This window comes from Pholcus phalangioides, unplaced genomic scaffold (assembly GCF_987345545.1).
Source record: "Pholcus phalangioides strain wild (caught in Gottingen) unplaced genomic scaffold, Ppha-v1.0 ptg000001l_1, whole genome shotgun sequence".
Classification (NCBI taxonomy): Eukaryota; Metazoa; Arthropoda; class Arachnida; order Araneae; family Pholcidae; genus Pholcus; species Pholcus phalangioides.
Window position 1 is genome coordinate 26,231,037 of NW_028301594.1, and position 24,365 is coordinate 26,255,401.

Here is a 24,365-nt window from a genome sequence, read left to right on the forward strand (position 1 = left end):
TTTCTGTATACGTTGCTCTCTCATTTTCTTTCTATATTTCTTCATGGTTAAAAAAATATATTTCACCACAGCATATAGATTATCGAACGTCTGAGAAAAATATATACACAACACAAGCGTTAACGATTACGGCAAACACTGAGGGGGCGAGAGCTTGGAAATGCTTAAGTGTATGATTTCAAAAAGCTATATGCAAAATGTGTTTCACAAGGAAACGTAAAGTAAAAATGTACGGAACAGTTGTGGCATATTTTTCAAGCAAATAGTGGGAGAAGGGCGACTGTCCACTTTTTTGAGCAAACATCAAGCATATTAAACCTATTTTTGTGCTGAGACTTTTAAATGTTTAATAAAATATGGTACAGTGGCATAATCGGTCCTTCTTTCTAACCGAGCAAAACTCCGGACTTCCGACATCGGGCAATTTACTATCTCGTCCCCCCTCCCCTTTTCAGAGGAGTTGTGCCAAAAGTGCGTATATTCTATACTTAACTGATACCTAATATACCGAAGACGTCTGCGTGCGTATCTAGTATTGTGCTTGCAGTTAGTGCTGCCATCTATATTTCGAATTGTGAGCAAAGCGCAATGCTTGAATATCTGTACAGTTGTAGGTAAAAATTCCGTAACTTTTTATTCTCATATATATTTCTATCTATATTTTAACACTCAACTTTGACAGCGCCAGAATTACAGGAAGGGAGGCAACTACTAAACTAGAGAGAGTGGCAATTTTAGGGACAAAAAATTAAAGGAAAAAAAAATATTTTTACTCCACAACATAATTTAAAAACATTATCATTTTGTTTCGGAATTCTAGTGACCGGGAACTGTAACAATAATGTTCTCCCTTTTTTTTTTAAGGGAGAATTATTAGGGCGATAGGGTAGTATTGCATCTGAGGTGAGTTTTTCAAGGTCAATTTATTCTAACATCAAATTTAAGATTTATTATATTTGAAATTTGAATTCATATATATTGTTTTCTTAATGTTTGATTTTTAATTTTATATCAAAAATTTTTTAAATAATTTGTTTTTTGCTTGTTTCAATGAAAATCGATTCATGATTTTTTTTAAAAGCTGAAAATTAACTATAATATGATTCTTTCTTTCATGAACCGTCATTTAGTATTTAAATGTGTATCGAACCACAAGGAACCTGTGTTAAAAAAAAATCTTGACAATTTTTTTCTATATATTCTTCCAAGTGTCCGATACAACAGAGACAGGGCTCCCACTCAAAAAATTAGAAAAAGTATTAAAAAACGGGACTAAAAAGTAAATTGGGGGAGGAAGGGTCCCCCAGACAACATAATTATAGCTGATCAAAAAAAAAGTTCTTAATTTCCATTAATCTATTTTCTTTTTTATTTTCTATAATTTCTTTTTTTTTACATAACACCAATTCAGTATCCTGTAAGATTGACTCAAGTCATAGCAAAATGACAGAAATAACTTGGTTACACAAAAAGAATTTTTGGCCAAAACAGTGCACTAGCAACCACAGATAATTCTTTTGTTCTTCTCACAATATGTAACACAGTAAAACTTGTCTTCAACTGAGAAAAATCTTGGCCCACGTGATTTCAATGCCAAAATACACACTAAAAAAACCTAAATTGAACGGAACCTGAAAATTATATGCTTTTAACGGAAAACTTCACACAAACACTACAAGTTTCCCAAATCAACAGACCTCCTCCTGCTAACCAGAACATGCCCCGCTGCTCAAACCAATAGAATCACACTAAATGTTAATTGACCGAATTTTTTTACGCAATCTGTGCTTGCCAATGTGAGTTCTGCATCATCCGCCGCTACATTAGCAAAAACTGTTTCGTACTTGATGCCGTGATTTCAATAAGCCCATAGTAAAGGCAGTTGCTTCGTGAAATTATTAAAAAACTTTCCGGAAAAGCAGGCTTTTCTACAAGAGAAATTAGTGCAAAGGTTGGATTTCAGAATGACATGCAAAACTTAGAAAGTTGCAACAAGCTACTTTCCGTGATCGCAGTGCTGAGGATTACATAAACATGGATGGCAATGTACAAACTGAACCTGACATCGACAGATATATAAATTTTTAGAGAAAGTCAAAAAGAAAAAAATGAAAATGAGATAAATGTCATTTTACAAAAAAAAAATGAGAGGAATGTTATGATATAAAAAAATAGCGTAGGGTGAAGTTTTATACAGATGCTGTCAAAACCTTGAAAGAACTGCAGCTATTTTGCTTTGCGACATAAATGACTTAGGCTTTTTTTTTGTATGATTTCTGAAACAAAACGGTTTACTGAAAGTCAGGTAGCAAAGGGTGTGAACTGCATACAGAAAACTTTAATTGACCACTGGAAAAAATAAAAATTTATTTGCACTGCTGTTTTTAATTTCTTACTCACTATTCAGCGATACGAAGAGTTAATGTATGAAATGGTGTGAATGTAGCGTAATGTTAAATTAAATACAGTATGTATTTTTAATAAATAATCATATCAAGTGATAAATATTTAATAATCATAGAATAAATTATGTGCATTACTTTATTTTTAAATCATTTACTCTGCATTTTCAATTAATTTATTTTTATTTTATTTCAATTTTATGAGATCTTTTCATTAGACATTATGAATCTCTATTAAGCGGAAACTATAGCTCTATTAAGCTGTTTTTCCAAAAACAGATGTTTTTCCTGCAAAAAAAGGAAATATAAAAGGCAAGAATTCATTATAAGTGCCATACTATACCAATGAAAAAAAATGCTTACAGATGAAAAGTTTTGCTGATAAAATGACCGAAAAGAAAAATCTAAAGCTTGAAAATTCCTAAAATATGACCGCTCAAAAATACTTAAAATATGACCAATAGTCCAAAATATGACTTGTCATAAAAATCCGAGTCCTACTAAAAATATATTCGAGAGAAATTCTTAATCTTTCATTCAAAACCATGAATAATCTAACAAATAGTCACAATCATCTGAGGTTACCTCAAGGTTAAAAAATGAGGTGGCAACATGGTCTATTACAAATATTATCACTATCAAAACGATACGCAACGAAGTCGCCAGGCTGCGACACCACGTCAACATGATAAAACATTTGTTTCGTTGCTAATTTATCCATGCTATCTGAAAATCGAACATACAACACCTAGTTTTTGTTTGGCTGATGCTCACGAGTTTTCCAAAGGTCTATTGAGATAAGTTTTACTCGTATTACCGTAAAATGAACACTATTACAATCCAAATACATTTTCGCAAAATTGAAAAATTCACCATTGAAGACTCGTAAATAAGTTGTTCTTTCTCAGATGAACTAAAAAATCATCTTAACCAAGGAGTATTGCTCTGATTAACTGATCCCACAGAAGAATGACGATTTGAAGTCGGGCACTCTTAGCGTATGGAGAAGCGACGAATTTTAATCAACTCTTAGCACCAAGAGCGTGCAGACTGCAAGGAATAAAATGCAAAAAAAATGGTAGGCCTATTCAAACTATGTTATGAGTTAGGTGTGGAATTGAAAAACGAGTGCGATCGTCTCAGGGCTAAAAACACAGAGAATTAGAAGAAAAAATTAAAAACGAAGCTCAATTTTTTCTTCAAAAAATACTTGGTATTACCTAAAAATTAATTTCACACATGCAAAAAGAAAGAAAAAAAAGAAGACACATGACCCGAGAAAGACACGTACATTTTCAACACGCAAACATGCATGCCAGTTAGAGTTTAAAAAAAGGAAAATCATCTCTCACCCAAACATGTTGCCCGCGGCCAACCAAAAAATGAAAAGTAAAGGGTTCTCTCAAATGAAACTTTTTTCTTGTCTTGGAATGTTCCGCGAGAGCAACGAAGTGAAACCAAATTTTCTAGAAATGGATGAGACCTACTATTTCTTAAGGCAAAAACACTGACCAGTAAACAGCCAGTAATGCACGACTGAACAACAAAAATGAAAAAAAAAAGTCATCACCACAAAGGAAGGAGCACCAGCACATTATCTCCAACACTTATTATACTACCATCCCGCACAGTCAGTTAAAAAAAAGGATGGTTAGTTTGGAGCACGCGAGTATATCTTCCAGAGGATGCTCTCTCCACTGATCTTATCCGACACATCAACATCATGAACTGGCTTGGACAACAATAGCCTCTGGGATTTAACAGCTATGGGAAGCCATTTCTGAAATGTTTTAACCTCCCCAACCACCGCGAAATATCTCGATTTTTTCATCATAGAGTTCCTCCTACATTTACTACAAGTAAAACTATCACTTTCTTCACATAGCGATCACCCATGAGTGCAGGCTGTGGAACGGAGTTTCACAGAACAAAGAAAAACTTCCCCCCCCCCCTTTAATAAGAAAGGTGTACTAACACTATATACTGTATATATATCCAATATTTACCAGTTTAATGGCAGAGACAAAAAATAAATATTACAACCTCATTTACAATATACCTACTAGGATACATTCATTGTGCAGAGCTAACACACAAAAAAGAAAATCCATGAACTTGAATTTCAAACAGAAAGACATCAATACGTTATTAGTCTCCTCAAACTACTTGTTTTTGGCAACTTCTCAATATTATTCTGGAGCAAATTAAATCACCAGTAGAGTATTATTCTCATTCTTTTCATCATCGAAAAATTGCTTTCACTTTCTCATGCATAGGAACGGAATGGACTTATGAATATGGAAGCGTTTATTAGCCTTTGTCTCAACAATACTCACAAGTCACCAACAAAAAAAAAAAGCAAATGGAACAAAAAATCAAAAGCATCAAAATTATATCAACCCGAAGCAAGATTAGTTGTTGGAAACATAGAATAGTTGGAAAAAAAAATACTCAGAAATATTGAAACTTTTGCTATTTTCACTTGGGTTTATTTGACCTAAGCCTATATATTATCCAAAACTCATTTATCATTTTACTCAGCTTGATTTAAACTATAACTTACATATCAACATTGACATTTGTTGTCATTCAATAACATTCAGAGTAGAAAGGCCATTTTCCCATCAGTTAAACATTGCCTCAATACTACAACTTGATAATTCAAAAATTCATGATTTTTAGGTAAGTACAAAAAAATGGCATGTTTTAACACAATGATGAACAAACTTTTTATAGAAGTGGGCCAAAAAACTAAAAAAAAGTATTGGCGTGTCTGACATATTTAGACATTGATTCATACAGCAATCCCCCGCACTAGCTAGCATGCCTTAAAACCACAAGACCATCTTTTTAAATGTTGGAGGACTGGTCTGTTCCCCGCATGCTAGGGAAGAAAAAGGTTCAATAAGGATCATTTATGATCCTTACTGAACCTCTTGAATCCTATCTTGATTTTAAAAATCTATCGAATTGGCTAAATGCATATTACAATATGCATTTAGCCAATTCAATGGATTTTTAAAATAAGTCTAATAATTAAAAAGTAAAATTAAAAAGTAATAACTAAATAAGTCTAATAATATAAGTCTAATATATAGAGAAATTAAGACTTTTCCAGAATCTATGACGTGAATTCCCTCAGTATGTTGGTCTTTCTCTTTGTTTCCCAGCTGGGAGGGGGGGGGGGGGACAGAAATTGGAATTTTTATGCTTAGAAATGAAATGGCAGGCTGTGTTGTATACTTCAAAGACTACCACGGTTTTATTGAAAATTAGAGGCAATGGTTTACCTTTTTTGAAACTGTGAAGAAATAAATAAGTTTATTATAACAACGTTATACATATTTAGCATATGTGTTCCATTTTTTTAAACATGAAAAAGTTTTCATAAATCAATTTCTATTTAAATTCTCAACTATATTTTTCATATACAGCAAAATTATCCCCTTTTTTTTGCTGTATATGAAAAATATAGTTGAGAATTTAAATAGAAATTGATTTATGAAAACTTTTTCATGTTTAAAAAAATGGAACACATATGCTAAATATGTATAATGTAATGGCATCGTCCCATTTGATAAATTTTTTTAACCCATTGCTTTTTATGAAGACTTTTTGTTGATTTTTAAAATACATTAATACTTGACGTCAAAATGACCCCACGACGCCAGTTACGCACAGAATTTTAGTGTTTTAACCCTGATTAAAACACTGAAATTCAAAATTTATATACTATTATTTTGAAATCTGCTGCTGGTTGGATAGAACCTCTAAGCAGGCCGTAGTTTGCACATCACCATCTTAGCATACCCTTCAATATGCTGCAACTGGAAAAACTAACACAAGTTTAAGCAAAATTTCTTGTTGGTTTCCACTTTCTAATGTCAGACATACATGTCATTCATTGTTTAAATGTGTTTTTCTCAAAACATCTAAAACTAATTTATCAATATAATGAAAATAATCATAAAGCACAGAGAAAAATGTGTTTCTACCCTGATGGAGATTATTTCACTTTTGTACCTTAAGGTACTCTCATTTTAATGAGCATTAATTTAAAATGGGAGATTTATAATAGGAGAGTAATTATTTATATATAAATAAATACTGGGAGCTGAGGCTGTTTGAGCCGTCCCCAAAAATTAATGCATACCCAGTGCAACACCCCACTTCCCCCCTTCCTGTGTAAGGGCTTGAGTCCTGTATACACGGTTCAACTGGCAACTTTCAACCTCCTCGATATTTTCATTTCCGCAGCTCTGTAAAGAATACTATAATATATGTCTGCCTATCCTGTAATTATGCCTATACAGAAGTGTTATAGTCATGTGTGCCTTGAGAGACATACACTGGATCCTGCTTATAACATTTTTCAAAAACTGGTCATTAAAAACATTGCAACCAGGAAATCTCAATTATTAAGAAATTAGACCAAGAAAATAAGTTGTACCAATAACGAGAAAATGTTGAGAACTTTATACGATTGCTCTACTGTACATAATTATTACAACCCAGAAGTTCAGGCAAAATATCATAAATGCCTATTTCCGAACATTTTTTGCAAACATGTATTTTTTTTTTATTTTTCCATAAATGCGTATTTTAGCATTGTTTTGAGTTTGTTCATGAATTTCAGAGGTCATATTCTGTAGAACTTGGATATTTTGAGCATGGAGAACTTTAAAAGGCTTGATCTTTTTAAGATCTTTAACTCTTAATATTAATTATCAGAAATCCAACCCTTCCCCCTTTTCCAGCCCCATTTAAATGCAAATAGGTGCAAGTGCCTGAGAGATAGAGAACTTGATGTTGGACTGCATTAACTTGGCTTTGGCCTGATGGTGTTAGACATGAATGTTTTTGTTTTAGACGAAGGAAGCAGGGGTTAAGCTAAATAAAAAATTCCTTTTGAAAAAAAGCGAAAATGGGGAGAAGAGTTTTATCAAAATGTTACAATGCTACTGTAATAATTGATGGTTGGATGTCTAATCATTCCATACCTCCTGTATGCATTTTTGGGAAAGTGGCTACCCCTTCTTTCGCATTCTAAGATTTTCTTTCACATTTTGCGAAAAATGTGACCGTAGCTTAAACCCTGGAAGGCAGCCTATGTATGAGAAAAATTAGAGTTGTTTCTCCTCACACCATATCTTGCTCATGTATAGCTGACCGATCCCTGCCCCAAGAGGTCATCAGTGCCTCAAGGCTTGGCCGGGCAGCAGTTGAGAGGGCTCTGGTCCTGGGGGCCGAGATTGTATTGGGGCCCATTTTATTATTTTTTTTACACCACAAATGCACTGCAACCAATCGTGGCAAAGTTATTTCAGGTATTTAGTATTTGAATAAATTGACCAGAAGCGCTGTCAGATTCGTGTGACAGGCGCGGTCACATCAGGCCCTGCCCTGGAAATATATGTCTGCATATAAAGTAATATGGAAAAACATTTTTTTTCATTTTTGCAACAAAACATGGTAGCTGTGTTTCAACTATAAAAATGATAATAAATTTTCCAAATAATGCAACAAATAAATGAGAATCATTCTAACTCGGAGCCCCACAATCATTTCCTTTACGGGTTTTGCGTCTGGTAGTGCTGGCCCTGGAATCGACCTAATCCTGAGGGACCACAAATACTTTATTTTTTGGCATGAAAATTTTATTTTGGAAATAATGCAGTTATTATAAACTATAATTGAAACAGTAAATGGAGTAAGTGCAACCAATTTTTAGCCAGTTTAGGAAACTCCTCTCGGCATTTAGCCATTTTTTTCTTTCTTCCATTAATTACAAATGCCTCTTCTTAGTGTCTATTTTGAGCTTTTTGCTATTTCGATCATTTTTAATGTCAACTTCCGGGCTTTAATAATTACATAGACATGCATCAACTGTATGTGAATATATTTATACATGCATATAGAAACGTCCTCTCCACTTGTCAATACAAGATTCATGAATCTTGTATTTTCTTCCTTGTAATCTTCATCTCCACAAATAACCAGTCTTTCGATGAATCTTGTATATTTATACATGCCAACCAACCCTTCCCCAGGGGGTCCCCCACAAGGATAGTGACAGAGCTCCAGCCCTGGGGCAATGGACAATTCTCATAATTTTTTGATTTTTCATGGTATAAATTAATTATAGAGGGGCTCGTGAAAAGTCTGGCCAAGAGCCTGCAAAATATTCCAGCTTAGGTGCCCTACTCCGGGATGTGAGGATCATGCCCCCACACAAATACAGTAAAACCTCTCTTTTGTGGACACTGGTAAACAAATAATATTGTACATAAAAGAGGAATGAACATTGATCACACATCACGGGTTGGAAATGCATAGGGCCTATATTTTATAAGACAAGCACCTAACACAGGGAAATCATCATTTGGCCATAACAGGGGGGGTGACCACATCTGAGGAGTGTCCATTAAGAGGTGTATATATATATTATTGGAGGGAGCAAGATGAATCCAATTGTTTGTTTTTTATCTTGCAGAATAACTTCACTATAGAGGGGGAAATTCTGGCCTGGAGGACCGACCCAGGGCAGTGGGCCCTCTTATCCACGATGCTGGTGGGGACCATAGCCGGCCTCCCTCGCCTCATTGAGACGGGGGGGGGGGAGGGCTGCATTTATAACAAACACCCTACTTACATACACGAGAATTAACAAATATCGCGGCGCTATAACTTCCCACAGTCAATATCCCTGCCGAACAATACAACAAAAAATGAAAAACCAGCAATCACAATTTTATAGAAATTTATAATAATAATAAATAATATAAATTATTACCCGTGAGTCGTATTTTCATGGCCCCATTCCTCCTGTTGGGTGGGTTGTGGGACTGGTTAGCCATGTTTTGATTCGGGAGACAGAGAGAGAGAAAAAAAACGAAATAGGCGTCACTGAATTCACTTAAAAGCACAATATCCAAGGCGTAAAAGATGAGCTAAACAACATAATCCAACGACGGAAATGAATTCGTCCATTTTACGTAAAAGCACATTTTTTTTCTCCGCTCGGAACACTTAATAAAAAGATCACATTATGGGCGCATCTTACGAGCACAAACACACACACTAACACCGCGCAACACTATGGTACATAAAAAGAGAGGAGGGAGGGAGGGAAATCCACTGTCACAAGACAGAGCGCCTATTAACTCCCGAACTCTTTGGTAGACTCGTCGAGTGTGGGAAAGTTTCGCGCATTCACCAACAGGGGGCGGAGAGAGTGGCGAGAAGAAAATTGTAAACACGACCTCAGAAAAATATAGTCCGCCATGACATGCGCGGATTAAAAGCCGTGTAAATATTTAGTGGAAACTGAAATGTTTATTATAAAGTTGGCTGTGAATATTTATTGTGGTATTAGAAATAGAAAAAATAAATTTATAATATATGTGAAAAAATATTTTTTGGTGAACATAAAAACACGGTACTGAAATTGTATCCTTCCGCGCACTGGACATATTTTGCGACTGTTAAATTTCTGATTAGGAAAAAACACATGTTTCAAGAAGATTCACCTTCCCGCGGGATGACCATATTTCCTCGAAGAAAATACGGGTATGAAATCCAAAATACCGGAAAAATGCAGGAAATCGCCAGTAATTGCCAAAAATAATGCCAAAGACTAGCAAAATAGGAGCGGCTCGCTACAGGACTAAACGTGTTGATTTCTGCGTACAGTAGTTGCTTGATTGGTGATTTTTTTTCCGTTAAATTTAGCTGGTTTGAAAGAAGTTCGGCGAGAAATATTTGGTTTTGTGTGGCAGATGGCAGTTTTTTCGATAGTTTTCGCCAATACTTTTGTGAGGAATTTTTTTTTATTCATTTGACAGAAAAAAAAATTTCTAATTTACTTTAGTTCTTACCTATTCGGTGTTTTCTTTTGACAAGGGAAGGGGCGTAACTGTGAAAGAAATCATGCCCCGTGAAAGAAACATGGTGTGAACAAAAGGCTCCAGCCAACACCCGGCTAAAGAAGTGTGTGTGTGAGAGGGGGGGGGGGTATTCTAGCCTGGGACAATTTTTAACTTGATTTATTTTTTCCCACTATAAATTCACTATGTAGGACCCGGGGACCGTCAAAGAAGACCGGGGGGCCCCCTACTGCAGGAAGTAGGGTCATCAAAGCAGGACCGCGACTAGGAAAGAGCAGGTGTATCTGGTGTCCCGGGCACCTTATCATAGAGGGCACAAATTTTACCCTTCAACCTCTCCTTCAACATTACAAGTTATGGTGGGTGGGGGGAAAGCGTGACTACTGCTTTTAGAATCTAGTATGATGCCCACAACGGAGACCCTTTAACGCATGGGCCTCATGAAAATAGAATCTGGTCAAAACTTTTAATGCAAATTGAAAGGCACAAATTTATAGCAAGTAAGAGGAGGGGAATCACACCTTGATGCTCTTAAGACCACCAGGAGTGAGGATCAGGGTCATCTCAACAGGATAAGGGTGTAGTTCAGCTCCAGAGGGGGAGAAGACTGATCTAATGTATATATGTATATATATTTGACATAATCATCATCGTGCCCCCCCCCCAGCAATAATGACTGTGCCCCCCCCAGACTTCCAAGTCTACCTCCGCCTATGGTGTAGTTCCAACTAGCCTAAAAGCATTCCTCTCCCCCACCCCCCTCCTGCAGCAGGGCTCTTATCCTAGGATGTTTAGCGGGTCCCCTTTATAGTGTGAAAAAGCAAAAATGGTAAGAATCGTCCCGGCAACCGGGCTGAAGCCCTGTTAGCCCTTGTGTGGGGCCCATGCCTGAAAGTGCCTGCTTAAATATCCACATACGTACTTACTATTTAAAAATACATTGTAACAAATTTCATTACTATGAGGTACCCTATGCACTCATGGTCCTGCTCGGGTGAGTCCTTGCCAGGGCCGTAACTAGGCTGGAGCAACCGAGGCACTGCCCCGGGCCACAAAAAATGCACACTTATTTTGCAATTATTTTTTCCTTTTTAGGTGGAGCCAAGAACATGCCTCCCCAGGGTCCCGAGAGGGTACGTTACGGCTTTGGTCCTCGCATTATTGAAACGGCCTAGAAGAGGATATCGAGTATCTAGCCCGTATTACCAGAACTTATCCCAGACATTCAGTATTTCTCAGAGGGTGCGTCACAGTTCCTAACGGAGTCGCAAACCTTTCTCAGAGGTGTCGCGACGAGCTCGAGACATTGATTTGCGTGGTTATTTATGCTTTGAAGTGGTTCTTTTATAAGTGAAAATATCTACTAAACTGTTGTAGGGAACCGCAGGTGACCCATGAATTGGGCAAAGGAGCCGTGGGTGACAAAAATTTTAGAACCGCTGCAGAAATAGATTACTACAAGGCTACTCAACCTTTATGAGAGTGCGGGCCACTTTATTGGTTTGAAACCATGTCGCGAGCATAAGCGGAAATGAAAGCTTGGGGGGGGGGGGACCACGATAATGAAAGCGGGGTTCTTTCTTTTCTTTCAAACCGAGCACAACTCAGATCTATCGCCTATGAGTTGTGCCGGTAGTGTAAGTGTAAGTACACACCAGTCGGAGGTGTGTTTCTAGTGCTGTGTCTTATTTTTTCAGTGCTGCTATCTATGTTGCAGAAATGAAGTGTAATGATCGCTCGCATTCGAGCTGGGAAGTTAGGAACCACATAAAACCAACTTCAGTCGACCACCACTGTGCGACGGTGGGGGTTCGAACCCGGGACCGCGTGATGTGTGAGTCCGTCACTATGACCCCTAGAGTACCACAGACATGGGGGGGGGGGGGATGGGGGGTGCATGATGATGATGGTGATGCCAATTCATATATACGCATGTTCGCCAATACGCATATAGACGTGTAATTCACTCACCAAAACTCCATTTTACCCCTCTAAATTTCGTAGAGGAGTAAAAATACTTCTTCAGATTTCAAATATGTGTATTTCTTCAATATATATAACATTACTCTGTTTATCATAAAAAAAATAAATACCCCTCATTTTACAAAATCACCCCTTAAAACTTTGGAGAGGAGTAAAATTAGCCTTCAAAAATTATCTTTCGGATAGCACAGTAACGCATATGACGACTCCGTCATTGACGCTGGGAGGGGGGGGGGGGTTATTGTCCCTTATGCTCGTATCTCCGCCCATGGTGACGAGGTACATAGTAATCGCGGTCAATAAATGTGCCACGAATCACTTAAGATCTGTAAATGTGCCTCGGGCAGCTTAAGTGCATTTGAATTGTGCCGCAGGTCATGCAAGTGATCTATAAATATGCCGCGGGTCACTTGAGTGATCTGAGACTGGCACGCTCAGATACTCAAACATTTTCAAAATAATTCGTTGCATACAAAAATTTGTTTTATAAATAAACGCTTCATGGCATGGGAACGCCTTGAAATCTCTAAAAGATGTAAGGGGGGATGCATCTGGTCTTATCGGTCTGAAACCGGCCCGGGGCATTAGAAACAGAGGCACCGATGTGAAGAAAACATTAAGGGGGGGGGGCTGAAAATCGCCATTCGTCAAGCCCGTACGCAGGCGGTGAAATATCGCGTTTCATTGTATGTTCATGAATTTTTTTTTTGGAGGTGGGGGGAGGGGGGCTAAGCATTCTCATAAAATTTGGAGGAGGGGCTCAAATTAGTGCAGCTCCGAGGTTCCGGTGCCTATGATTAGAGGGATGTACACCTGTGCCATACAGGCCACTTGTGTTCTGAAATTGTGCAAGGGCCATCTAAGCAGGGCCGGATCTTGAATCCTGCGAACTACGCGGCTGCAGAAGGTGCCAACTTAAAGGGACCTACTTTTTAGGGCGAAAACTGAAAGAAAGCGATTTTTTTAGGGCGAAACTGAAGGGGAGGGGCGATTTTTTTATCACCAAAATACATTCGCTTACACTTGAAAAATGTGCATTCCAGAAGGCACTGCATTTAAGACACGCGGTAATGTGCATTGAGCCCCAAGTTGCCGCCTGACGTCAATAAAAACGTTTTTTGGAAGTCGTGATTTTTATGATGCAAAATCATTTACGCCATTTAATATCATGTCATTTCATTAAGGTCATCAAGTACCACGTCATTTCCTGGCCTTCCTTTTGATTCCTGACTTTCCTTTGAAATGACGGGATTATTTTTTTGACTGACGTCATTCAGAGAAAATGACCAAATTTTCCCGTCATATATGACGTCAGGCGACTACTTGGGGCGCTTCTTTGATCTGGAATTGTGCCTCAGATACGTGGGCGGAGATACGGGGAATCATTTGTGTGGCATCCCCTCGCAAGCGTCAAAGGTGGAGTCGATTGATCTAATGTATATGTATATACACTAAAATTGACATCATCATCATCATCGTGCCTCCTCCCAGCAATAATGACGTGTGTGTCCCCCCCCATACTTTCAAGTCTATCCCCGGCTATGTGCAGATAACTTGAGTGATGTGAAACTGCATCATTACGAGCCGCTTAAGAGTGTAACAAGGGCCGTAACTAGGAGGGGGGTAGGTGGAAATGCTGCCCCGGGAGCTGGACCAGAAGGGGGAGGTTGTCATATTCGCCGTTTACTGCTTCTTCCACATGGTAAGGGACGCTAAAATGCCGCTTTGCCCCGGGTGACAATGTGACCTAGTCGCAATCCTGGATGGAGCAGTGCCGGTCAATAAGTGTGATCTTTAACTGTGATCTTCACGGGCACTTAAGTGATGTGAACTGCACCGTGAGGGACTTAAGTGATCTATAAATGTTCCGCAGGTGACAAGCGCTCGGGAAAGGTGCCGTTTAGTTAATGTTTTCTTCTTCTTCTCTTGAAGCCTCAGTGCCTGGGTAAGCATGCCGATGTGTTACGATGGCACTGATCATATGACTCCGAGTAGGGCCGTAACTAGGGGGGGGGGCAAAATTTAGGGGGTGGTAGTTTTAGGTGGGAACAAAAAACACCGTTATAAAATTATATAATTTTAATGATGTAGGGGCAGTAAAATAATGTTTGCCCCGGGCGACAAAAATCCCTATGGCCCTGACTCCGAGGACCTGTTGTTTCCTAGATAGCAGCACGAGTCTAAACATTTCGGGCTGCTTTTATTGATGATTTTTGCTGGAAACTTTTAAGCATCTTTCGCAGTGAAGGTAACTCGTGGGAAATTTTCTATATTCGTGGAAAAAATTGGCTAAAATGTGCCCACACGAGGGAAATTTTGTGGCACTTGCGGGAAGTTTTGTCAGTTCATTAAACAAAAGAATTTTTTGGAAAAAAAAGTCGGTGTAATTTTCTGGTAGATGGCAGCACAATTTTTCAGAATGTGAGGGGAATTTAGTCAAAAGGGCTCAACGAAGTTGCATCGCTGATCTGACAACAGTGCGTTTTTCTAGCGGTCACAGACGTCTATATTTACATCACTTCTCACGACATATCCCAGCGGTCACAACAAAACGCTTGATTTCTATATATAATGTTGGCCACGGTCTCAGTTTCTTCGTTCCGATCGACAAGATGAATGCTGTTCGTCTATTTACAGTTATGATCTCAAAATTCTACCGCGGCCGTCACATCACAAGAGGCGTAGCAACTTGGTCGCCTCTAGCCTTCGCGTTCAACAGCAAATCGTCGAGGACTAAGCTCTTGAGCTCCCAGTTCTTGGGGCGACAGCAGCGGCGGACCGGACTGTTCGGGATCGAAGCTCTACAGGATCCGAATGGGTTTTACCTCATGAAAGACGACGCGATCTGCAACGCCGAGGTGCTGGTCAGGGAGGCCTTGAACCCATCTCGGCGACGGAAAATGGTGACCATATTCGACGAACTTTCGGACACTTTATGCAAAGTCGCCGACCTGTCCGAGTTCGTGAGGAGTGGTCACCCCGATGAGAGGGTGGCGTACGCTGCCAAGGATGCCTCCATCACTGTCAACAACATCGTGGAAAAACTCAACACTGACCGCCAATTGTATGAGAAATTGAAGGATGTTGTTGATAATGGTGATCTCTTACCTACTACCGAAGAAGACAAACACGTGGCTAAACTGTTCCTGTTCGACTTTGAGCAGAGTGGGATACACCTCGGAGAAATCGAGCGAGAAAAAGTTGTTGCCTATAATGACTATATCTTACATGTTGGTTCGCATTTCATGCGAGAAAGTCTGAGTCCCCGATCTGTTTCGAAGTCACAGCTGCCTGAGTCAATCAAGAATTGCTTCACCACCGAAGGAGACAGCGTGCTCGTTACAGGATTATTTGCAGATTCGGAAGTGGAGCTCATCAGAGAAGCTGCTTATAAAATGTATTTATTTCCGAATAAACAGCAAGAAAATCTGTTGGACGAGCTTCTCTTGGCTCGTTACAGATTAGCAACTCTCTGTGGGTTTCCTACTTATGCTCATAGGGCGGTGAACGGCAGTATTGCAGGGTCACCTGAATTTGTCTATGAGTTTTTGCAAGCCTTAAATGACAAAGTAAGATTCAGAGCGGAAGAAGAATATTCAAAAATGTTTGAGCTGAAACAAAATGATAGTTCCCTCGCTAAAACTTTGATGCCTTGGGATATTTCTTTCTTCTCCTCGAAAGTTAGACAACAGTCTTACAATATTAAGAGCAGCGATTACTGTCCTTATTTTTCACTTGGAGCTTGCATGGATGGTTTAAACTATATTTTTCAGGAGCTGTATGGAGTTTCTTTAGAAATAGAAGAAGTCAGGGAAGGAGAAACGTGGCACGAAGATGTGAAGAAATTGGCGGTGTGCGAGAACAATAACATTTTAGGCCATATTTACTGTGATCTGTATGAAAGACCAGGCAAGCCTAATCAGGACTGCCACTACACAATTCAAGGTGGAAAGTTACTTGACGATGGTACTTACCAGAGACCAATTGTAGTACTCATGCTGAATTTACCTACCCCGACATGGTCCACACCTTCCCTACTGACCCATGGAATGGTTGATAACTTGTTTCATGAAATGGGTCATGCTATGCATTCTATGCTCGCTAGAACCACCCACCAGCATGTTACCGGTACAAGGTGCTCTACAGACTTAGCTGAAGTCCCTTCTGTTTTGATGGAATATTTCTCGTCGGATCCAAGGGTTATGATGAAATTTGCGAGGCACTATAAAACGGGAGAAATCATCCCAGAACAGTTAGCCAGTAAAATCTGGAGCTCTAAAAAGATGTTTTCCGCTTCAGAAGTTCAACTCCAAGTTTTTTACGCTGCTTTTGATCAAGCTTGCCATGGAAAACATCCATTAGGTTGTTCAACCACAGAACTTTTAGCAAACACACAGAATAAGTTCTACAGTTTGCCCCATGTACCGAACACTGCTTGGCACTTACGATTTGGACATTTGGTAGGATATGGTGCAAAGTATTACTCGTATCTTGTTTCCAGAGCAGTTGCTTCTTGGGTTTGGCATCGATTCTTCATTGAAGATCCTTTCAACTCTTTGAATGGCCAAGAATACAGGAAACAACTCCTCTCTTTTGGAGGCTCAAGACCACCAAAATTGCTCATCGAAGACTTCCTTGGATCAAATGTGACACCCGGAAGCCTTGCCGATGCTTTGATCCAAGATATTAATGAAAAACATCAAGTTATGCAATGAATATTTTTTTGCACTGCTGATACTGAAATGTTTATAACGCGTTTTGACTGAGTGACATTGTGATTTTCAAGCTGCTCTGTAATTCTTGTTGTAGAAAATTCAATTTGCTTTAAATGTGTTTCAGGTGGCATGTATGATCAGGACTTGACTAATCTGAAAAAAATTAAGATGCCATGCAAATTTCTCAGGAGGCAAGCATATTTCCCCCACCCCCCTAGGAAAAAAGTCCTGAATAATATTTTTGGACTTGATGACCCCTTTCCTATGTTAGAAGACACATCATTATGATATCAGAAATTTTTTTCTCATTCTTAGACTGACAGCGATCACATATGGAAAATTTTAGGTGCCAATACCCTTTTTATACTATAGTCGCCATGGCAATCTCATGCCTGGGATTTGTCAAATACTGTGCATGATTGAATTGACTTTATATCAATGTTCATTTTAAACATATTTATTGATGTGTAAGATATGTGTTAAAAACTTAAGGTAGAGCGAGAATTCGTCTCGATTACTGTCCATAACGATCATCTCTGCATGTTACAGCCAGTGCCATCTTAGCACATCCAGGGAGGTCTCATTATAATGAGAACTCAAGATTTTAGATATCAACTCTATAAAAACCAAAACACCTGAAGACGGCCGAGATAGAGAGCATGGGTATGTTTTGAATTTGTGAAGGGTGAGGAATAAATAAAATGAAAGATCTCGTCAGAGTTGGAAACCTGAAAAACAAGTCTAAGTCTCATTCATAAAAGGGTGAGGAGAAAAAGAGTGAAGACAGAGAAAAAAGATTAGTCAAAACTTATACGAGTCTATTTTCAGGAAAAAAAAAACGGCTGTAAAAAAGAACAAAGTTACAAATTGGTGAGCAATCATTTCTGGTCAGATAGAAGCCTAAAAAAATAATCAATTTGCTCAAGGATGCAATTAGAAATGAAAATTTATTTGGTTGCTGGGTCCAGTGTCAATCTTGGTGGATAGATGTAGATACCCCTCCCTCATAGTTTTGAATGGAGAGAAACACAGAAAACTCAGTGCCCTTCCTCATTAAGCACCCGGGATGCCAGATCCATATGCCCTCCCCCAGTTGCATTCCTGCAAGAGTGCTGTTGAGGTGGCCCTACCTACAGCTTGTGTATTATGCTGTGTTTTAATTGAACACCCTGATTTCAAAGCTTCAAATTTTTAAAAATACAGTAAACTCTCGAAAATTTTGCTATGCACTAGTTCAGCCCATTCGGTGATCCAGCGTTTTTAAGGTGGATTTTCTTTGAGCAAATATATATATAAGAGAAAAACTTGTCACTTATATGTCTTTGTGCAGAAGTTTATGTTTTTTAATTGGCTTCCAGTTATCTGGCGATTTTGGTAATCCGGCACAACCTGGTCTGTTATACGCTGGATTAAAGAGAGGCTACTGTATGTGTCCAACAATTTCCAGTAAATAAAATAAAGCATAAATAAATGAATAATATGTGAAGTTTTTACGCATTCAAATGTTTCTCAATCTTTTCTTTGTGAAAGTCCATTTTCTTAAAGATTTTTGATCGAATGACAAAAAAGGAAGTAAAATAGTGAGAAAAATCTCACGTTCCCAAAGCCATTAAACTTTTTTCTTGACTAAAAGTTTTATTATAGGTTTGTAAGATGGAATTTGTTGATATTGTGTTCGGAATCTGGTTGTAAATAATATTGAGAGCAGGGCCGTAGCTTATCTCTTGGGGACCCTCTTGAAAAAGTTATGCTAAAGAAAAGGTAGTCTTTGGGGCCCCCATTTGGCTCTGGGCCCAGGGATTTTGCAGATTCGGAAGTGGAGCTCATCAGAGAAGCTGCTTATAAAATGTATTTATTTCCGAATAAACAGCAAGAAAATCTGTTGGACGAGCTTCTCTTGGCTCGTTACAGATTAGCAACTCTCTGTGGGTTTCCTACTTATGCTCATAGGGCGGTGAACAGCAGCATCGCAGGGTCACCTGAATTTGTCTATGAGTTTTTGCAAGCCTTAAATGACAAAGTAGGATTCAGAGCAGAAGAAGAATATTCAAAAATGTTTGAGCTGAAACAAAATGATAGTTCCCTCGCTAAAACTTTGATGCCTTGGGATATTTCTTTCTTCTCCTCGAAAGTTAGACAACAGTCTTACAATATTAAGAGCAGAGTGGTATTTGCTTGAGTGGTCATAGTGCCGGACTCGTATTGCGAAGGCCCGGGTTCGAACCCCATCAGCATCACAGCGGCAGTACTGAAAATTCAAAAACACGGAACTAGATACCAGGGAAGCAACTAGATGCTTGGGTCAACCGGGGCAATGACGCTCCCTTGTAATGTTGAAGGAGAGGTTTCAGAATGAAATTTGCGCCCCCTTGGGTTCAGCGCCCGGGGCACGAGATCCGCCTGCCCCCCCCCCCCCAGTTGCGGCCCTGATAGATACGCACTCAGACTGTTAGGTACCTATACACACACAAGCCTAGTTACGGGCCTGAATGAGATGAGAGAGAAGTTTAAAAAATTTCACTTTGGGGAAAAGTCTCAACATCAACCACAAAAAAAAAGTTCGCCAAAATTTCCATGAATAGAATAAAAAGAATCCTGCACAATTTCAAAATCCTTGAAAAGCTGTATTGCAGTTGGAGTAGTGTGATTTTTTAGGGAATTTTATCATTCCTTCCCCTCCCCCCCCCCCAGTAATGTATTTTAATATTGTATTGCAGCCATTTAGGCAGTGCTGTCTTAAGGCATGGGCCCACCCGGCACGGCCCGGGGGCCTCAAGCTAAGAGAGGCCTCACAAAAATGAGATCTGGTTGAAAGTTTCGAGAAGTTGTTTGGTAGGGCCTCAGAAAAATCAATTGGCCCGGGGGCCCATGATACTCTTAAGACGGTCCTGCATTTAGGGGGTTTCGAAGGAAAAAAATGCATGCGCTTTTTTAAAAATTCAGTTTCAAACAAATATAAAGTTCAATTCCTTTTTTTTGTACGATTGTGAAAACAGGTTTTTATGTTTTCAGAGTTTTATTTCCAGCCCAATTTATTTACCATAAGGGGACTTGAAGGTTTGGGGAGGGGGATGCGATGATCATCGCATTACATATATGTATTGACATCATCATCGCATTACATATATGTAAGCTACATTGCATATGCAAAGGGGTTTTTTCGATGTTGAAACCCCCAACCCCTTGAGCCGAGATTATATGTAATTTGCAGTAAAAACCGTAGCCCCTGCCGTAGAGAAAATCATGTATGAGCTACTAAACACCCATATACAGGTAGGGCCGCAACTATATGTTTGCTCAGCCGGGGCAAGCACGAACTTCGCCCCCCCCCCCAATATTGTTGAAGGAGAAGTGAAAGGATGAAGTCTGCGCCCCCTCCCCTCTGGTCCCTCTAGTTGCAGCCCCCGCATACAGGGTGTCCTGTAAGTTCTAATGCGGTCTTTATCTCTCATCAACCGCTCGTCATAGAGGTATAATTTCAATTTAAAAACTGCTCAAAAATCGTTCAAAAATTACCCTGTACCAGCTTTGGGAGTGAAAATACAGTGTGTAGCAAAATGAAAAATCTACATTTTCATATGGGTTCCCCACCCCCTTGTCCTCTAATTTCCAGTTAGAAGGTTGCTGCCCTGTCTCTCCTGAAGCCAACAGAAAAAAATTCCTGTTCGAATTTTTTTTTTCTTTTTTTGTTAGGCCTCAGGAGAGACGGGGCAACAACTTCATAATTGAAAGTTAGGTTACAGTATGAAAATTTTGCCGCTGTGGTGGTCGAGTGGTCATAGTGATGGACTCTCATCGCGGGGATCCGGGTTCGAGCCCCACCGAGAGCAACAGTCCTACAAACAGTACAAATATTCAGTCATTACACATCACTCACTTCACTTCTGAGATATAGATGGCAGCACTGAAAAATCATACACAACACTAGATACGCACTCAGACTGTTAGGTACACACATAATTCCGGCGCAACTCACTAGGTAGTAAATTGCCTATGGCAATAGACTTGAGTTGTGCTCGGTTTGAAAAAAAAAAAAAATTACAATTTTTTGTATTTTGTTACATACTGTATTTTCACTCTCAAAATTAGTACGGGGTAATTTTTGAACGCCTTAGAGCAGTTTTTGAATTGGAATAATATTTCTATGACGGACAGTTCTTAGCACTTACAGGACATCCTGTGCATTAGATCACCCAGATGTGCGTGGGAGGTGGTAATCCTCATACCTACGCCCCCCTCCCCGTATGTCCACAAATGCAGAAAAGGCGTAAATTATGGAAAGGATTTCTAGATTAAGCCTGTAAATTGATAAGCAGACATTTGTAGTCAGGTAAAGGGCCGCAGAAATATCATTTTGTCCTGGGCCCCATGAATCATGGTTCATGATGCTCTTAAGACGGCCCTGACCAGAGGCCTTGATATTACTAGCAAAGGGGGAGTGGGTTTCATAATAAAGGCATAAATTATAGAAAGGATTTTCTGGATTAAGCTTGTAAATTGGTAACCAGGCATTTGTATTCAGGTAAAGGGCCTCAGAAAAATCATTTTGTTCGGGGGCCATGATGCTCTTAAGATGACCAGAGGCTTTCATACTACTAGCAAAGGGAGGGGGGGGGACCAGCCCTTTGTTTTTTTTACTAACACAGGGAGTCCCTAATCTCTAAATGCATGAAGGTTAGCCTCAGACACCAAGATGAATATCGCTTTGAAAGATTGATTATAACCCCAAGGCTTTCTTGGGCTTTTCCCGCGTTACAAGGAGAGGACATCTCTACCCACAGGTTCAAGGCAGTTGCAAACTGGTACCGTATGAGTATACGGGGTGTCCGAGCTAAAAGTATCCAATGCTTTCACAGCAGTTGCGTTAATTGTCTGAAGTTGGTATTTTGCGGTTTTACCATTTCAAAGTGCAAATTCGAGCCGATCTCTTATTTGAAAAAAATCCCTCCATACAGAAAGCACACAATTCACTCATAGCACGTGATGCATGGCAAAATAAACTGCAGAATTTTTTTCTTGGGGCTTCCTTGAGAGAGTTATGCTAAAAAAAAGAAGGGTTTGGGCCCAGGGGTTATTGCCTCGGTTCGGTTGATCAGTGTAGTTACGGTACTGCCGAGTTGTTTGCTTCGGAATTCGGAAGACAGATGTGCAGCACTTCTGGAACACATGACAGGCGTTCCTCAGAAACAAGCTCCTCGTTAAGCCGGGTCCACACCCATAGTACTGCACAGAATTCCTCAGAAAACCTGTTTTTGAGGTGTGGCTAGCACAGCGCGAGTAATTTTAATGGTCGATTTTGCGTAGTTCACATCCCAAAACCGGTTTTCGCGCTGCAGAATCCTGCTCAGCTTTGCTGGTGGGGTTAGGTACACAACACTTACATGAGCCCATTCCGATATGCACCGATTCTTTAGAAGTCTCTAAGAATTTTTATGAGATACATATGCCATGGGTTTTCAAACCTTTTCCACCTGAGGTGCCCTTTTTCCCCATTTGATGCTTATCTGTGAGCTCCGCCGGCTCCCTAAAGCTTTTTAGCAAAAATTATTTTAAAAAAAAAACCTTTGACAGGGTCACCGCAACGTAGCGCCCCTGAAAAAGGTTGGAGGCACACAGTTTGAGAACTCCTGGCATATGCGGTTTAATAGTAGTAGTAGTAGCAGCAGCAGGTGAAAGCCCAGCATAAGGTTCAGTGCGTGCTCAGACTAGCTGGATATAAATCAGACACGTGTTAAATGCCGTGTACCAACTGAGTGAAGCGTGAAGTTTCCTACGTGCTCTGAAACAGCGTCTGCAGCAGTCGATTCAATAACACCCAAGGCCGTAGTGGGGGCCCCCCGAAATGGGAGAAAATGACCAAAAAAAGGGGGAAAAGATGGGGGCCAAATCTATTGTCCTATCACTTTGGTCCCCCCCCCCCGGAATGAAAGTGGTCCCCCTCCGAACGAAATTTCTGGCTACGGGCCTGATAACACCTCATATTCGCTAAGCACCTGGTAAGAATCGAGTATCGTTTGGACATCTACAGATCCACTTAAAGTGCTCACGTTGAACTTATAAACCTAACTTAAGTTTTTTCCTCTTCAATGCAACTTCAATTTATAAGTAATCATGTGTGGTTCTCTCACTATAAGCCGTTACTCTCTTGGACACCTTTACCCAGGACACCCTGTACTTTCAGGCATAGGTGCCGGAACCTGGGGGCCGAGCCCCCAAATAACTAATGAATAAACAATACAACGCACCCTTCCTACGTACGGACTTGAATCCCGTATATACGGAACGTCTGAGAACTTTCAGCTTCTCCTTCCCCCCTGTGCTCTTGGTAATCGTTTGACAGACCCTCATATTCACAATTTCGATATATAGGGTGAATGTGACATGCTCTGCCAAACGAATAGAGTTGTTAGAGATTTTAGCGACAACTTGAGTTTGCAGAAAAAAATCCTATAAGGTGACAATATTACCTCTATCTACAAGATATCTGTATTGAATGGCGAGCTTCAAGCTCTTAGAGATCGGTAAAGTGAAAAACCGAATTGTCGCCAAAACCTACAAAAATTACTTTGACGAACGCAGATTTCAGTGATGCATTGCAAACAAAAACTAAATTTCTCTTGAATTAGACCACCAATATGGTTCATTGTAGGCTCTTTCGAAAACTGGCAATGGACAAGTTTCTGATAAATTTGACCGATTGTAGCCAGAGAGGTACTTGCGTAATTGGCGATGAAAAATTTTGGCAACAATCCGATTTTGAACTTTGCCAATCTTTCAGCGTTTGTTGCTCGTCAATAAATCAAGATATTTCGATTTGAAAATGATGTCATATCTTATACTATTTTTTCTGTTCTTTCCAAATATGTGTTTAATTTTGCGTGTAGGTCTCTTAAAAACTTCACAAATGCAGGGTTTTTAGACTTGACACATATTTTTTCCATAATCGATTACCCACGATAACTCGAAAACGCTTCGGCCTAAGCAGCTTAGAGATAGGACAAATTGGTAGGGTTTTTCATGTTCCACTCGGGCTCGTCTCTAGCCCCCTTTTGTTTGGCAGAGAATGTCATATTCACCCTGTAGATAATGTGCACAGATCTCTTAATGAACTGAATTTTTATTTTGTCTGTACACATGATACATGTCTGTCTACGATATATATTTTCACTGTTTTATAATTTTTTTTTCTCCTCAAGTCACGATCAAACTGATGACCCAACGATTCCTTCAGCGGTATGATGGGAAACAAGGTAATTAGACAGCCGTTGGTTTCGCCACTGGGAGTAATTTCTTGGCATCTGGGTCGGAAGTGATGGCATTGCTACCCGCGAGGTTGGCGTAGGCATACAATCGGGCAGAAAACTTTTTTGCGATCGATT

At 39.6% G+C, this 24,365-nt stretch overlaps 2 protein-coding genes across 2 annotated transcripts in view; one reads left to right on the forward strand and one right to left on the reverse strand.

Moving 5' to 3' along the window:
• The window catches only part of LOC149090207 (E3 ubiquitin-protein ligase SMURF2-like), a 68,626-nt gene extending 59,029 nt beyond the window's left edge, over positions 1–9,597 (reverse strand). Inside the window, exon 1 of the mRNA XM_089232748.1 lies at positions 9,196–9,597. Coding sequence (XP_089088874.1) covers positions 9,196–9,259 — 64 coding nt within the window. The 5' untranslated portion in view covers positions 9,260–9,597. The remainder of the gene's footprint in view (positions 1–9,195) is intronic.
• Positions 9,598–14,751: 5,154 nt separating this feature from the next.
• On the forward strand, positions 14,752–18,479 carry LOC149090208 (mitochondrial intermediate peptidase). Its single transcript, XM_089232761.1, has one exon. The coding sequence runs from the start codon at positions 14,884–14,886 to the stop codon at positions 16,984–16,986; it is 2,103 nt and encodes a 700-aa protein (XP_089088887.1). The 5' UTR covers positions 14,752–14,883; the 3' UTR covers positions 16,987–18,479.
• Positions 18,480–24,365: the final 5,886 nt, after the last annotated feature.